Genomic DNA, 16,560 nt, shown 5'->3' on the forward strand with positions numbered 1-16,560 from the left:
ACAAGCTAGCAGGGACACAAATTTGCAGATGACTTCATGGCTATGTTATGTTCTTTCACGAGCTTTAATTTGTGCAATAGGGGATACCTAGAGCCCCACCCCCAGTGGATTTGCATTGGGGTAGATATTCATCAGCAAAATTCAAGAACTGTGAAGGTGTGACATTCATGAGTGAGTAGTGGACTCTACTAAGAGCAAAACAAAAACAAAGCCAAAAGCATTGCACGTTTTCCTTCCACACACATAGAGCAAACTACTAAAGATATGTGTCCAGTCTCCTGCTGAGCACTTCTCTGGAGTGTGGATTTTCAAGATCGTATTCCTGGACTTTCAGTCTAGAAATGGGGATTTTGGAACTCTTTTCAGCACATAAAACTTTGTCTTGAAAATTGCTTCCTGGGAATCGTGTGTGGTAGACTCATTCCAGCAGGCTTGAGATTGTGTACATAGGACTCTGTATCTCTTTGGACAGAAATCTGCCTGACGTAGAAACCTTCCAAATGGTCCTCTCCTGTTGATGTAAGATTGCATTTGATTTTCATATCGTTTGTTGAGATGATGGCCACTTAAATATGCTGCAGATCAAGGGCCTTCCAGGCTGTCCAAGGTGAACAGGTGCCGGGCTTGTGTCTAGCACTGATGGTTCTGTCTTCTCCGTTCATGGTGATCACTAGCTCTTCTCTTCAGCCATGGCAGGTGTTCTGCTGTGACCCACATAGGTGTGAAGGTTTCTTGGCAGTGGGGAGAACAGCCCTATTTCAGGACTTTAGGGAGTGATGATCGTACGATCATGAGACTTCTTTAGAATTGTTTGTTGGAAGTGCTGCCTGCCCTGAAAGCAGCTGTGTTTTTCAGTGTCTCATCATTGGGGCTGGCCCCTGTGGTCTCCGTACAGCCATCGACTTATCCTTACTGGGGGCCAAGGTGGTGGTTATTGAGAAACGAGATGCCTTCTCCCGCAACAACGTCTTGCATCTCTGGCCATTCACCATACATGATCTACGAGGTCTGGGTGCCAAGAAGTTCTATGGCAAGTTCTGTGCCGGAGCCATCGACCATATCAGTAAGTAAAACTAGCTTTCCTGTAAGGTTCCACCCTACCCCTCGCACACGTGTTCATTAGAAAGAGATAGGTGGATTAGCTGAGGAATTCATATGCCGCCTAATTTCTTCTAATCTCATTGCTGTCTTTCTTGTAGTAAGTGCACTCATCTTGAAGTAAAAACACCTGCTATGCAGTGGTTCTGTAATTTAGGACTCTTAAATGTGAGCGTATCGGTAACCTATGAAATTGTGGGGTTTGACCTGAGGATTTCTAAATTAGGTCCTGGACTCTTACTGAGCTCTTGCAGTTTGCGGGATGGGCACTGGGGCCAGGCACTGGGGAAACGATGACCAGTTTGGGCCCAGACCCTCTGCTGGTCCTTCTTGCAGTGGCAGAAGTACACAGGCGTGCAGCTGTCTGTGCTGTGACCTGATACGTGCTCTACTAATATAAGAACAAAGTGCTGTGGGGACAGAGTCCTGGGGGAAGCCACGCTTGCAGAAGGAGCAGAGCCCTGGCCGGGCCGCTAATAGCAAGGGGATAACGGCATCCCTCTGGTTAGGTGGTTCTTGTGTCGTCTGCAAGCCCTTGCTGTACTTTTCTCACCTCCAAGCTCAGCCCGGGGCTGTGCTTTTCTGAGATCCTACAGGGTATGAATACAAGTTAATGCAATCAGCGGTGTTTGACTGTAAGTGGCCAGAAAAGCAATTCAGAACAGACAGTGTGCGTTATGAAACTGAAGGCTTTTTATTGATTATCATTAATGCTTTCAGGAAAGCTTTATCAAGGAGCCTTTGTTCTGAGCTTCTCCAGATGTGTCCTGTAAACACATTCAGTCATGGAACCTTTTGCTGTTTGCAGCAGCTGTGCCAATTTATCAGACGCTGGCTGGCAGTCACCACATTCCACTGGCAGAGGAAGCGCTGTGCCCATCTGTTGGCTGTAGTTTATAAAGCATCTTGGAACCCACAGTTCTCTGCAAAAATACTGTGCTAGTGCAGAGTTTAACAAGTCTTTGGGAGTGGGACTCAGAAGGGTGGTGGCTGTGGTAAACTGGGGAGAACAACCAAGATGACGTGAGGAGGGTTTGCATTGCTCCTGGCACATTAGACCCAGTTAAGTTTGGTCTTAAGGAGAGGACCAAGGGTCATTAACTCAGTGGATTTGTCTGCCTTATTTGTGGCAAGATTCGTCTTAGGGTTGAGAGGGTCTTCTACCAGGGCCTAGATCTTTATCTCTATACCTTAAGTCCCTGCCATGTCTGGTGCCTACAGGTGCTCATGGACGTCGAGTAAATCAATCAGTCTCACTATGAAAATAAGCAAGATTGTCAGTCATTCTGGCCTCAGTTTCCATAGCTGTAGACTAGGAGGGCAGGGGGAATGGGAGGAGGATCTGGTTGGATTACGATTTCCCTTCTTGCCTTGTAAGAATGTGTGATGATCAACCAGGGAATGGGCTGAAAGAGACGCCCATGGGCGGGGAGGTCATGCAGCAGCTCTGCATCTGACTGTGGGCTGTACCCTGTGGGTGCACCTCTGCCTCCTGACCTAGCAGGATCAGAGATGCCACCAGTATGGCAGCCCCAAATTGGAAAGATGGAAAGGGATCTCCTGTAGGCCACAATCCCGTGTTGTCTCTAAGCTTTTGATTGTTTAGAACACTGAACCCAAGAGGTAGGAGTGTCCTGTGTGTTGCTCTAGAACATCTTTTCCACTGGGTTATATTTGCCTTAAAGAAAGGAAGAAGTTATGGAGTGTGGCTTCGGAATGTCTCCTGCTACAGCAGGCTTTGGGAATCTGAATGAAGGGAGCGTGGGTGGTGGGGTGGGAGCCTGAGCCGCGACACGGATGGGTACCCCCTTCTCCATGTGTTCCCACCAACATCATCTCTGTTTTCTCCCAGGTATCCGTCAGCTCCAACTAATACTTTTGAAAGTAGCCTTGATCCTAGGCATTGAAATCCATGTCAATGTAGAATTCCAAGGACTTATACAGCCTCCTGAGGACCAAGAGAATGAACGTAAGTTATACTGGAGCAGTGAAGAAGGCGTGAGAGGGTGTTGATGGGTGAGGAAGATGAGATTGAGGGAGCAAACCAAAGGCCCCTGAGGGCTGCTTCCAGAGCTAGCCAAAGCCTGTGCCTGTGGGGACATGGCCTGGATGCAGCTTTCGATGTCGCAGGCGCACATGTGGTGGGAAGGGCCTCGTGGGCCCTCTGCAAGGCTTCTTTCCTTCTGTGGTTTGTCCCCACGGCTTTTTCTTTTTTAGACGAGAGTCTCACTCTGTCGCCCAGCCTGGAGTGTGGACGAGAGTTTCACTCTGTCACCTAGCCTGGAGTGCGGACGAGAGTCTCACTCTGTCACCCAGCCTGGAGTGCGGTAGCTCAGTCTTGGCTCACTGTGACCTCTGAGCAGTTCTCCTGCCTAGGTCTCCAGAGTAGCTGGGATTACAGGCATGCGCCACCATCCCTAGGTCTCCAGAGTAGCTGGGGTTACAGGCACGCACCACCACGCCTGGCTAATTTTGGTATATTTAGTAGAGACAGGGTTTCACCATGCTGGCCAGGGTGGTCTTGAACTCCTGGCCTCAAGTAGTCTACCAGCCTCTGCCTCCCAAAGTGCTGGGATTAGAGGCGTGAGCCACTGCGGCCAGCCTCTGTCTCCACTGCTTCTACACATAGTGTTTTTGGCCCAGGGTTTTGTGCAGTTCACATGACTGGGTATCTAGAGATCGTCCTGGCTGTGAATGTGGTCTGGGTGGTGACCCCCATTTATTTGGTTTTGGTCCACAGGGATAGGCTGGCGGGCACTGGTGCACCCCAAGACTCATCCTGTGTCAGAGTATGAATTTGAAGTGATCATCGGTGGGGATGGTCGGAGGAACACCCTGGAAGGTATTGGTCTGTGCTCCTCTGCCTGACTCATAGCAGAGGGGAAAGCGGATGCTGTCCTACCCCTGGGGTGAGACTGTGTGTGACCAGGGTCCTCTCTTTTGAGAGCCTGAATGTGTGCTTCCTGCCCTGAGGGAATGGCAGGTCCTGCCTTCCTCTAGCCAGCTGGCACTCGGGCTGCTGCTTTTATTTTATTTAATTATTTCATTTTTGAGACAGGGTCTCGTTCTTTTGCCCAGGCTGGAGTGCAGTAGTATGAGCACGTTCACTGCAGCCTCGATCTGCCTGGTCTCAAGTGATCCTCCCATCTCAGCCTCCTGAGTAGGTGGGACTACAGGCGCGTGCCACCATATCCAGCTAATTTTTATGTTTTTTGTAGAGATTGGGTTTTTGCCATGTTGCCTAGGCTGGTCTCGAACTCCTTGGCTCAAGCAGTCTGCCCGCCTTGGCCTCCCAAAGTGTTGGGATTACAGATGTGAACCACCTCACCTCGCCCGGGCTGCTGCTTACAGGGCATTCTTGCTGGGGCACTAGGAGACAAGCCATACCTTGAGTGGTTGGCACCTGTAGGACTTAATCTACGTATTAATAAGCAGGTGCTCCCCCGACGCATCCCTTTTTTAAAGAGGAATCCCTGGTACTAAGTAATATTCTGGCCAAATTTCAAATTTTTTGTTAACGGAGACTTTGACTTCTTTCCTGAATTTTCATATTCCTGGGTAGGTAAATACCTTGTTTTCATCTGCAGAAGAGCTGCCCTAACTTTCCCATCAGTTCTCATCCCCAGCTTTCCCTGATGTCTTTATCAGCACCCCCACTTTCATTTGAAGTGATCTTCCTTCTCTAGCCAATGATTTATCACCTCCCGCCAGGGTTTCGTCGGAAAGAATTCCGTGGCAAACTGGCCATCGCCATCACCGCAAATTTTATCAACCGAAATACAACAGCAGAAGCTAAAGTGGAAGAGATCAGTGGTGTGGCTTTTATATTCAACCAAAAATTTTTCCAGGAACTGAGGGAAGCCACAGGTTGGTGTCGATGTCTCCGGAGCCTAGGATAGAAACTTAAATAGTCACTGGTGACTTTTCCTTGGGGGGTTGGTGGGGTGAGTGGCCGTTGGTGTCTCTCCTGCACTGTCTGCCCCTCCCGCTCTTTTCACTCCTGTGCCTTGTTCCTAGCGCAATGCTTCCTGCAGAACTTGTCTCCTCCTCGCGTTTTCTTAACCTCCTCACAGTGACTGGGCTGCTCTGGGTTTTGTTTTTCGTCTGAGACGGGGTCTCGCTCTGTTGCCCAGGCTGGAGTTCAGTGGCGTGATCTCGGCTCACTGCAGCCTCGAACTCCTGGGCTCAAGTGATCCTCCCATCTCAGCCTCCTGAGTAGCTGGGACTAAAGGCAAGAGGCTAATTTTTCATATTATTTGTAGAGGCGGAGTTTCGCCATGTTGCCCAGGCTGCTCCCAAACTCCTGGGCTCCACCTGCCTCAGCCTCCCAAAGTGCTGGGATTACAAGTGTGAGCCACCACACCCAGCCTGAGTTTTTTTGTTTGCTTGTTTATTTGTTTTAAAGCGTTCGTTCTGCCTCCACTGGTTCTTCCCAATGCCTGCCCTGTGCTGGGATGCTGTCATGCTGCTTGGTGTAGCTGCTGGCTAGTGGCTCCCTGGTGTGGTTGGGAAGCTGACTTTAGGCCTTTTAAGTATGTAGTCGTCTTCCTGAGTTCCAGCTCAGGCTTGAAGGCAAACCATGTGTCAGAAAGCAGTGAGATTGTTGTGTGATAGGTTTTGAATAGATCAACGTGGATATTTTGCTAAATGTGCCTTCATTCTTTTGTTTTCTAGAGCTTGATTTCTTTCCATTACATCTATTTTTTAGACTAATTGAATTAAAAAGTCAGTAGTTCACTCTCTGCTTCCAGGCGTCCAGTTGTCTATCCTGTTCTTAAGAATCTAGGAGATTCCTCCAGCTTCCTTGATGACTGTCCCGAGAGGCTTAACCCGATAACTAATCCAAGCCCTCTTTAGAGGTTAGCCTCTTTTTTGTGTGTGTGTTTTTTTTTTGCTTGTTTTGTTTTTATTCCCGTCCCTCCAGTTCTGTTTCCTAGCAGTCATTGTTTTTAGGATCGTTTGGGGTGTTGAGTGAATACGGAGAAACGAAGCTCCCTGTATTTCCACGAACTGGTGGTGCAGGACGTGAGAATCTGGGCTTAGACACCTTTCCCTGCCTGGAGTCTCAGGCGCTCGTCTCTGTAGGCCTGTGTGTAACCTTTCAGGCTGCCCTGATGCACCTTCATCTCAGCAAACTCTTACACGCACACATTTGTCTTCTGGCCCTAGGTATTGACTTGGAGAACATTGTTTACTACAAAGATGACACACACTATTTCGTCATGACCGCCAAAAAGCAGAGCTTGCTGGACAAAGGAGTGATACTACATGTGAGCCACGGATTTCCTTCAAAACTCTTTCTTATTGAAGTGGTTAATATCACCAAGAGAAAGAATTGTCTGATGGGTTTTTCCTGCAAGGGAATGAAAATGAGTACTGAATGCATCTTCTGGTAACCCCTGATGTTTTCCAGTTTAGCGTGAACAACTCTTACTATGGCTGACTGCAAATGTAAATAAAAATGGGGGGAGAATAGTGTCATGAACCCTCACGTACCCACCATCCAGCTTTCACAGTTGTCGACACGTGGCCAGTGTTCTGTCAGTAATACTCCAGCGCACTCCTCCTTCACCACGGGATTCTTGCAAAGCGAGTTTCTTGCAAAGCGAGTTTCAGACGGCATTTCAGGCATAAACATTCAGTTTAATGTTAGGTGATGGGGTTTCTGGTTATTGTTAATTCCATATCTGACTGATGATTGCTTGGTTGAAGAATTATCTTTTGGGAGGGAGAGTAATAGAGGGAAGGGAGTTTGACCAAAAAGCAATAATTGGTGTTTATGGGAGCTTGATGAGGGTTCTCGTGTCACTGCAGATACAGCTTTCAGAGGTCCAGGCAGCACTGACAGGATCAGGCTACACTTAGGCCTCTTTATGACCACAGAACAGGTCTGAGCATCCATCCTAGCCAGGTCCAGCTCAGCCTGTTTCTAGGTGACTGCATGGCATCCCCTGAGACGATGGCCTGAAATATGAAGTCAGAAGACCACCACGTGGATGGTCCCTGAAGGAGAGTTTTTTAAGTCTCGCCTGGTCTCATTGGTCTCAACGTGAGAATCACTGTGCTCATGTGATGAGAAGAACGGAAGCAGAGACACCAGTTGTGCTGATTCAGGCCTGTGCAGTTCCCACAAGAGTCTCACAGCTGAACTTCAGGGAGTCCTTTGTCTTTGCAGGGTGGTGTGAATGCAGTCCCTTTAGTCTAAGCTGCAGTACTATCTTATCTGACAGCAGAGCGGGGAGTGAGCTGATGAGCACGTGCCGGTGGCAGGGAGCTCCCTCTTTCTACCCAGGAACCTTGAGCTGTTTCTCAGCACAGCCATCCTGTGTGCCTTCAGGGAGAACCAGGACAAAGCTGTTTATACAGCCCACTCTCCCAAAATCATAAGCAAGACGTATCCGGTTAGATGCTTTCTAAAATTGTCTTGCTGGTTATCTGGGACTACATCAGGGTTATATTGCTGTTAGTAAGAAATAGCCAGTGAAGCAGTTCGTACGCCTTGAGACAAGGTAAAGACTTAAATCTGCCACCTAGGCAGAACTGTGGTTATCAGTCAGCATTCGATAGGAACAGTCTAGAATGCCAAGACCTGGTTTACTTTGCCTTCGTGTTGCTTTTTTTTTTTTTTAAGAGGGCAGGGGCCATACCTTCGGTGTCTGCTGTTAAACACTAAACCCATGTGGCTACTTAGTGTTGAACAGTCTTTCTAGGACCAACCTGAGTGTTTGTTTTGGCTTTAACATCTTGTAGTGGTGGCTGAAAGGACCATCAGGGCCACTTAGAAACCGTAGGCCCCACTTTCAGAGAATAAAGACTTGGCTCAGTGTGCCAGTAATCTCCAAAACAGAAAAGGAGTTTTTCAGTCCTTTGTTCTTCTTTGTTTGTGGGTTTCTATGGAGTCCTTCAGAGTCTCATTTTACTATTTTGAAACCCTCTGTTTCATTTTCAACATATTCCTTCCCAGCCTCCTGAACTACCATAGCTCCCACCTCCATGTCTTTTTGGCACTCAAGCTTTTTTGGTTTCTTCCTTTGAGTGTCATGAGTTACGCAAGGCTGAGTGTTTCAGGTGGTCCCATTTGACAAAAGCCATTTACTACCCAGAAGATAATGAAATGCCCTTTCACTTCACAAAGTACTAGCACGTATGTGATACTCAGAACAACCCTGAGGCGGATTGGGTAAGATCAAAGGAATAGTAATTATTCCAAGCAAATGGAAAAGCCATGACTGTGTGTTTAGGCAGCAAGGTCTATGTTCTCTTGGGAATAATCCACCGCCCCTCCCCTTTTTTTTTTTTTTTTTTTTTGAGATGGAGTCTTACTCTGTCACCCAGGCTGGAGTGCAGTGGTGCTATCTTGGCTCACTGCAACCTCCACCTTCCAGGCTCAAGCAATTCTCCTGCATCAGCTTCCCGCGTAGCTGGGGTTACCGGTGCATGCCACCATGCCTGGCTGATTTTTATATTTTTAGTAGAGATGAGGTTTCACCGTGTTGAGCAGGTCTCGAACTCTTGTCCTCAAGTGATCTGCCCACCCCAGCCTCCCAAAGTGCTGGGATTACAGGTGTGGGCCATTGTGCCTGGCTGCCTTTCCCCTTGCCCCTTTTAATGGTATAAAATTTCGGTTTTGTTTTTGTTTTGTTTTTGAGACAGAGTCTCGCTCTCTCGCCCAGGCTGGAGTGCAGTGGCGCGATCTCGGCTCACTGCAAGCTCCGCCTCCCAGGTTCACGCCATTCTCCTGCCTCAGCCTCCCAAGTAGCTGGGACTACAGGCGCCCGCCACCACGTCCGGCTAATTTTTGTATTTTTTTAGTAGAGATGGGATTTCACCAGGTTAGCCAGGATGGTCTCGATCTCCTGACCTCGTGATCTGTCCATCTCGGCCTCCCAAAGTGCTGGGATTACAGGCTTGAAAGTTTTGGTTTTGGAATGTGGAGTCACTTTAGGGGGAAGGAGAAGCTGTGGCCCTCGGTCATATAGGATGGTTCTGGCCCAGTGCCAGGGCTTCTCCATCCCTACCCTCCTCTTTCTCTCGAGACAGGACTACGCCGACACAGAGCTCCTGCTTTCCCGAGAAAATGTGGACCAGGAGGCTCTGCTCAGCTATGCCAGGGAGGCGGCAGACTTTTCCACCCAACAGCAGCTGCCGTCTCTGGATTTCGCCATCAATCACTATGGGCAGCCCGACGTGGCCATGTTTGACTTCACTTGTATGTATGCCTCCGAGAACGCCGCCTTGGTGCGGGAGCAGAACGGACACCAGTTACTAGTGGCTCTGGTCGGGGACAGCCTCCTAGAGGTGAGTGCTAAGCATGGCAGTGCTCTGTGGTGGGGACAGGAATAATTAGGAGTGAATCTGGGCATCCTAGGTCTTGGAATGAGCGTCTGCAGTGTTGTACAGCACAGGTAAACCCCCTGCAGGAGTCACACCAGGAAGTAGGGGAGCGCTACAGGCCACTGGGAGCCCAGGCTTATTAAATATGAATGGAAATTCTGCACCTTTTTTTTTTTTTTTTTTTTTTTGAGCGGAGTCTCGCTCTGAGGCCCAGGCTGGAGTGCAGTGGCCAGATCTCAGCTCACTGCAAGCTCCGCCAACCGGGTTCACGCCATTCTCCTGCCTCAGCCTCCCGAGTAGCTGGGACTACAGGCGCCCGCCACCTCGCCCGGCTAGTTTTTTGTATTTTTTAGTAGAGACGGGGTTTCACCGTGTCAGCCAGGATGGTCTCGATCTCCTGACCTCGTGATCCACCCGTCTCGGCCTCCCAAAGTGCTGGGATTACAGACTTGAGCCACCGAGCCCGGCCTTCTGCACCTTTTTTGACTTGCTCCCTACCAATCGGGGAAGCAGAGCAGTTTGTTACTGAAGCAGTTGCCAAACGCTACTGTCAACAGCAAACTCTTTGTTCCCTAGTTTATTTTTCCTGTTTTGAAAGGTGTTTTATTTTTTAATTCTTTGTTTTGTGTCTTATTTACAGCCTTTCTGGCCAATGGGAACAGGAATAGCTCGGGGCTTTCTAGCTGCTATGGACTCTGCCTGGATGGTCCGAAGTTGGTCTCTAGGAACAAGCCCTTTGGAAGTGCTGGCAGAGAGGTAATGGGAAGTAATCTGGGTTTCCTTTCATGAGAAAACTGGAAAGAAGGAGTGGTTTATTCTTCAGGCAGAGTGCAAGTTCTTCCTTCTCTTTCTGCTTTCTTAATTAAAGATGCTTTCATGTGGAAAAGAGGAAAGGCGAGATAGAATTTCATAAAATCATAGAAACCTAAAGATGAGTCTCCTGGACTAAGTCTTCTCTTACTCCTTTCCAAGATAAATTTCTTACTGACAGAGAAGAAATTAAAAGTAGCTTTGAATTCAGAGGAAAAATGCCAAACTGCTTATAAATGTTTCTCAAACCCCTAAATGGGTTATGTTGAAGCAGATTTTTACAAATGCAATAAAAATCCTGTGATCTGCTTTCTGATAAGGAACTAATGCCTTGACCAGAATAATTGAGGGATAAGATTTCCCGGATGAAATTGGAAGTTGATACTACTTTATTTTGTCTCTTATTTAAGGTATTCTGACTAAATATAGTGATAATTCTTTTTTTGTGTTGATTATCTTTAAAATTGAAGTAAATATTGGCATTCTTGAAAAAATAAAAGAGTAAATGTGTGGCCTTTTGAGTTGGAGGCAGCGTCTGTGGGTACTGACGGTGTTGTGCCTGCTCTCTCTCCTCGGCTCTTACCCATGGGATCACTGCAAGTGGGTGTGGGGAGCAGGGGCTGACGTAGGGCCCAAGAACACTGGTCAAGGATGAGGATCGGGCATGTCAGGTGACTTGCTGGGCTGTCAGAACTACCATGAAACGAGAGGGAGATGTTCGTGGTGCTGGTCCCAACTTAGAGTATATTGCTGTGTTATTGCAGGGAAAGTATTTATAGGTTGCTGCCTCAGACCACCCCTGAGAATGTGAGTAAGAACTTCAGCCAGTACAGTATCGACCCAGTCACTCGGTATCCCAATATCAACGTCAACTTCCTCCGGCCAAGCCAGGTGAGACCTTCTTGTCAGCATTTACATCTGGGGCCATCTGCAGGACTGATGAGAATGCTGATCTATTGAGATGCGTGCACCTATTAATACCACGCATATAAGGATGCTTTTTTAGTAATCCAGATAGATGTCTCTCTGAATTGGTAGAAGTAGATACTATTTTGCATTAACAGATTAAGAGCTAAGGCATAGAGTTGTTAAATGACTTAGAGAAAATCAAACATGATAAGAATCCAGGCCTTCATGCCACGTTTCCTAATTCAAATTCTTATTGTAGGGAAGAGCACTTGCTCCATAGTGAGGAGAGGTAACTTCCAACTGTGTTGTTGCTGCCAATCACCTGTGACTTAACATTCTCTGAGCCTCAATTTCTTTACCTGAAAAATGGGAATAATAATCCCTGACTACTCAAAGGATTATTGAGGACAAAAGAGTTTGTTCACTTTGAAAGAATTTGTTCTAGTGTAATTTTTTTTTTTTCTTTTTTTTTGTGAGATGGACTCTCGCTCTGTCACCCAGGTTGGAGTGAGGTGGCGCGATCTTGGCTCACTGCAGCCTCCGCTTCCTAGGTTCAAGCAATTCTCCTGCCTCAGCCTCCCGAGTAGCTGGGATTACAGGCACCCACCACCACACCCTGCTAATTTTTGTATTTTTAGTAGAGATAGGGTTTCACTGTGTTGGTCAGGCTGGTCTTGAACTCCTGACCTCGTGATCTGCCCACCGTGCCCAGCCCCTGGTGTAATTTTCTGTTCACCTTCTACTTGAAGTTTCCACCTTTAGGCCTCCTGTTAGAGGCATCGTCATTAGTCCAACCAAGACTGTTAGAGGGAGCCTTCTCTTAAGAGGCAGCATCCGTCATTAGTCCAACCAAGACTCTTTGAGGGACCTCCATGGCCGAGTAACTCATTTTTTTCTCTTTCTTTTTTTTTTTTTAAGACAGGGTCTTGCTTTGTTGCCCAGGCTCTCTGGGTGTGGTGGCACTATCTCGGCTCACTGAGGCTTTGACTTCCTGGTCTCAAGTGATCCTCTTACCTCAGCCTCCCAGGTAGCTGGGACTACAGCTAATTTTTAAGTTTTTTGTAGAGACGAGGCCTCCCTGTGTTTCCCAGACTGGTCTCAAACTCCTGGCCTTAAGCAGTCTGCTGTCCTCGGCCTCCCCAAGTATAGGGATTATAGGCGTGAGCCACTGCACCTCGCCTTGTGTAGCTGATTTGTAGCACAAAGTCCCGTAGTTAAAATGTATTTGTTTTTGTTCAACCCCACCTTATTTCATAAAGGATTTAAAGGTCGTCATCCTAGCTTCTGTCTGGACTTTGCCCAGCCTGCTATCCCAGACTTTCCTTTCAGCCATTCTTCTCTTAGGTAGGAATTTGCTGCTTGATATTTGATTTTCCTTCTGTTTGACTTTATAAATTTCTGCCAGGTGCGCCATTTATATGATACTGGCGAAACAAAAGATATTCACCTGGAAATGGAGAGCCTGGTGAATTCCCGAACCACCCCCAAATTGACTCGCAATGGTGAGTTCTGGCGGTGGCTTTTTAAAATACAGGCAGCCCCTTCAGAGAAGTCTGTACTCATTCACTGAGCCACAAGGTGCGGTCCGAGGCCATGGCTGAAGCACTGTCTGAGACAGTGGCTCTCAACCAGGGGTGATTTTGCCCTCCAGGGAATACTTGGTAGTTGTGTGGGGACATTTTTGATTGTCATGATTGGGAGTGGGTACTCCTGGCCTCGAGTGGGCAGGAGCCAGGGGGTGGTCAGGAGCCAGGGATGTTGCTAAACATCCTGCAATGCACAAGACAGGTCTCCATCACACAGAATTGCCTTGGCATGAGGTGTTATGAGCGCATAGAGAGAAACCAGATACAGATGCTGGGCAGAGGGGAGAGAGGGAGAGAGTGTGAGAGCTAAGGTTCTGGGGGAAGACTTTGTGGAAGAAGTCTTTGGCTGGGTCCTGCAACATTGCCAGGATTCAGTGACAGGTGAGGACCACTCCAGATTTTGTACGTATTGAAGGCCCTGAAGACTTTTTTGGAAGAGAATGACATGAGCACACCTAGTCAGCCACACGTGAGAGGGGATGGAGGAGGAAAGTGCCAGAGGCAGGGATACCAGATCAAAAGACATAGCCATGGTCAGGCTGAAGGTGGTGAAGGCCCAGATCTGGCCCTGATGCTGAGGATGAAGAAGGGAGGAGGTAGTGGAGGAGACCTCAGACTTTGGGCCAGATGCAACTGAGTCCCAGGCCAAGCTTTGCCATTGGTGAATTGTGTGGCCTCGAAGAGGTGATTGAATAGCTCTGAACTTTGGTTTCCCTGTCTGTGACGTGGGGGCAGCAGTGTCTACCTCACATTGTGATCATGAGTGCCAGGCCTCCGGTGGATGGTCATTCCCATTGTTGGTTATGTGGGAGAGAATGATAAGGAGGTGAAATCGATGGGCAGGGCCAGCTGATCACCTTGTGGGGCGAGAGGTGGGTGTTTGTAGATGGTGCTCCATCAGTGTAGGCAAGGCAGAGGGAGGGCTGAGAGGGTTGAGTCATTTGGACATTGTGAATTTGATGTGCCATTGGGATGCCAGGGTGGATGTGAGGAGACCAGCAGGCGGTCGGAAACATTTGCATTTTTCTCCACTGGAGCGTCTTCTCTTTGAAAGCAGAGAGTGTATCTTTATTCACTGTTTTTATTTTAGAGCCTGGAATATTGAAATTGCCTATTACAGATTGGATGGTTGGATATACACACAGGAGACAGATCTGAGTAAAAGCTCATTTCTGAGCCAAGAGATGGCACCAGAAAGTGGTTTTATGTGTTACTGCAGTATACATTTTCATGGTGAAAAACCTAAATGAAACAGGATTTTCATGATACTTGGTTTTTATCTTGTGTTCACAAATTACTAAATGACTTAGTACAAACTTCAGCTGCCCTCGGTGAGGGAACAGACTCTCTTGGATATAAATAGTTCATAGATTCTCTTGAATGGCCCCTATCAGAGCTCTTCTGATGTGATTAATAATAGGATTTTTAAAGAGGCTGTTCAGGTTTTAGAAGACGTTTCAATGAACTGTAAAAAGCATCCCAGCACATGTGTTTGCCTATTCAGTTTTTCAGGGTTGAGTATTCCTAGTACGAGGTGCCAGGCTCCATTCAGGGACTGTGTGATCTGGGGCCCCGGTGTTGTCAGCAGAGCCCTGCAGGGCTTCTTCTCTTGGCAAGTTATACAGTGCCTTGGAAGTGCAGGGGCAGGGCCTGGTGCTTTGGGTTGAATGTGCCACCCTATAGGATGGAGCCTTTTCTCGTCTCCTTTTCCCAGTGCTACTTTGGAGGGGGAAGGCTTCCTCAGTCAGGTGCCGGCGACTACCTGGGAACTCAGAGCTGCTGCAAGCCAGGCTGGCCACACAGTAGGTGGCGCTCCTCCACCTCAGTGCCGCAGGGACAGCGAGCTGCGGCTGTCAGGCTGTGGTCCCTCAGGGTGCTGGGGGGTGGCCGTTGACCTTAGAGTCTGGATAAACTAGTAGTTTCTTTTCTTAGAATTCACTGTCATGATACCATTTGCATAACCTTATTCCTCACCGTTTTCTTTGAATGGAAACTAGTGCTGACTGTTTTGTCCCTACCCTGAGTAATTTTTCAAAGTGGACATGTGTCCTGCAAAGAGGATTCTCTGTCAGCATTACCAGGTGACCACACCTCCAAAAATAATGTGTTTTGTTGTTTTAGAGTCTGTAGCTCGTTCAAGCAAACTGCTGGGTTGGTGCCAGAGGCAGACAGATGGCTATGCAGGGGTAAACGTGACAGATCTCACCATGTCTTGGAAAAGTGGCTTGGCCCTTTGTGCAATTATCCATAGATACCGCCCGGACCTGATGTAAGTTGTGATCAAACTTTGTGTTTTTTTAATATTCCCCAAGGATGTCAGACCACTCTGTTATCAAGTAACATTTTGTCCTTTTTCCTAGAATGGGGTTCATAGTATGATACTTTCTCTAGAAGGCAGTGGTTTTGATTTCACTATATTTGAAACTCTGTATGTCATGTATTATATAGCTCAACCCACGAATGATTTTTATTTTTATTTTTTTCCAATAAGCCTTTTGCACTCCTATAGCTGAGTTTTAAAAATCACAACACTGATAAGTCAAAAACTGGTTTTGGTACCCACCGGGGCCTGTTAGCTTCACACAGAGGAAAACTCTGTTTGCTGGCCCCAATTGAACTCTTCGTTTCGGCCAGCTATCTCTCAAAACCTTTTTTTTTTTTTTTTTTTTTTTTTTTTTGAGACGGAGTCTCGCTTTGTCCCCCAAGCTGGAGTGCAGTGGCACCATCTCGGCTCACTTCAAGCTCCACCTCCTGGGTTCACGCCATTCTCCTGCCTCAGCCTCTGGAGTAGCTGGGACTACAGGTGCCCGCCACCACGCCTGGCTAATTTTTTGTATTTTTAGCAGAGACGGGGTTTCACCGTGTTAGCCAGGATGGTCTCGATCTCCTGACCTCGTGATCCACCCACCTCGGCCTCCCAAAGTGCTGGGATTACAGGCATGAGCCACCGCGCCCGACCTAGCTATCTCTCAAATTCTGTGGGTCGCAAGGGAAACCTGGCTAGAACATTTGGCCAGCTCAAGGCAAATATGTCACTACTAACAAAGCAAAACATCATGAACACTTAACCAATTCATGACGGTTCATTGGTATTTTCTCAGTGTTAAAGACTACATTTTTTACCGACATATTCTGTTGTCCTACCCACCTATCCCAGAGACATCTCCTTTGGCCATTCTCCACTCACCTGTCTACAGAATCAGCACTCTGGGGTGACCCCAGGTCAGCTGTGGGGGCCAGCACACTCAGGTTCCCCCATCGGCATTTGTTACCACGGAAGCCAGACAGAAGGATTCAGAAGCAGAGCATGTTGCGTTATTTTGGTTTCCTGTCCTTTCCATCATGAGGTCCACTTAAGAGGCCAATTTCTGTTTGTTTAATGATTGCTTAAAGAATCTTGCAAGATATAGTTGCTATTTATATGATGGTTATAAACTGACGAGGTAAGAGCTGGTAAAAATAGCCTTGTGCAGTGTGGATTACAAATGGGGATTTCTGGTGTGCTTGGATGGAGGTAAGTGACCTCTGCTGCTCCTGTCACTTAGCTCACCCAGAAGTTGATAACAAGTAAGTAAGAATAGGGCTTATTCACTCCCACCAAAGAAAGGGGGTGGGGCAAGGAAGAGCAGCTTGGGAAAGATTGTAGTCAGTGGCAGAGGATGGGCAGGTGAGTCAGCTCTGTTCCAAAGGGAACAGACAGAAGTGGTTGAGGGAGCCTAGCAGGTGGGGGTGGAGGGGCACCGGGCGAAGGTTAGGGGACTGTCTTCTGGGAAGGCAAAGCAGCACAGAGACAGCGCGGCACTGTTCAGCAGCAGTGGGGTCA

The 16,560-nt window shown here is 47.8% G+C and overlaps 1 protein-coding gene across 18 annotated transcripts in view; it reads left to right on the forward strand.

The window, feature by feature from the left end:
• MICAL3 (microtubule associated monooxygenase, calponin and LIM domain containing 3) overlaps nt 1-16,560 on the forward strand; it is a 233,279-nt gene that overhangs the window by 115,468 nt on the left and 101,251 nt on the right. For all 18 annotated transcript variants that reach the window (XM_073007048.1, XM_073007064.1, XM_073007053.1 and 15 more), the window contains 10 exons: nt 856-1,063; nt 2,951-3,067; nt 3,839-3,940; nt 4,810-4,965; nt 6,268-6,368; nt 9,139-9,396; nt 10,073-10,188; nt 11,007-11,133; nt 12,557-12,653; nt 14,859-15,006. In XM_073007048.1, coding sequence (XP_072863149.1) covers nt 856-1,063; nt 2,951-3,067; nt 3,839-3,940; nt 4,810-4,965; nt 6,268-6,368; nt 9,139-9,396; nt 10,073-10,188; nt 11,007-11,133; nt 12,557-12,653; nt 14,859-15,006 — 1,430 coding nt within the window. The remainder of the gene's footprint in view (nt 1-855; nt 1,064-2,950; nt 3,068-3,838; nt 3,941-4,809; nt 4,966-6,267; nt 6,369-9,138; nt 9,397-10,072; nt 10,189-11,006; nt 11,134-12,556; nt 12,654-14,858; nt 15,007-16,560) is intronic.

The sequence above is a fragment of the Chlorocebus sabaeus genome, chromosome 19 (genome assembly GCF_047675955.1).
Source record: "Chlorocebus sabaeus isolate Y175 chromosome 19, mChlSab1.0.hap1, whole genome shotgun sequence".
NCBI classification, from domain to species: Eukaryota; Metazoa; Chordata; class Mammalia; order Primates; family Cercopithecidae; genus Chlorocebus; species Chlorocebus sabaeus.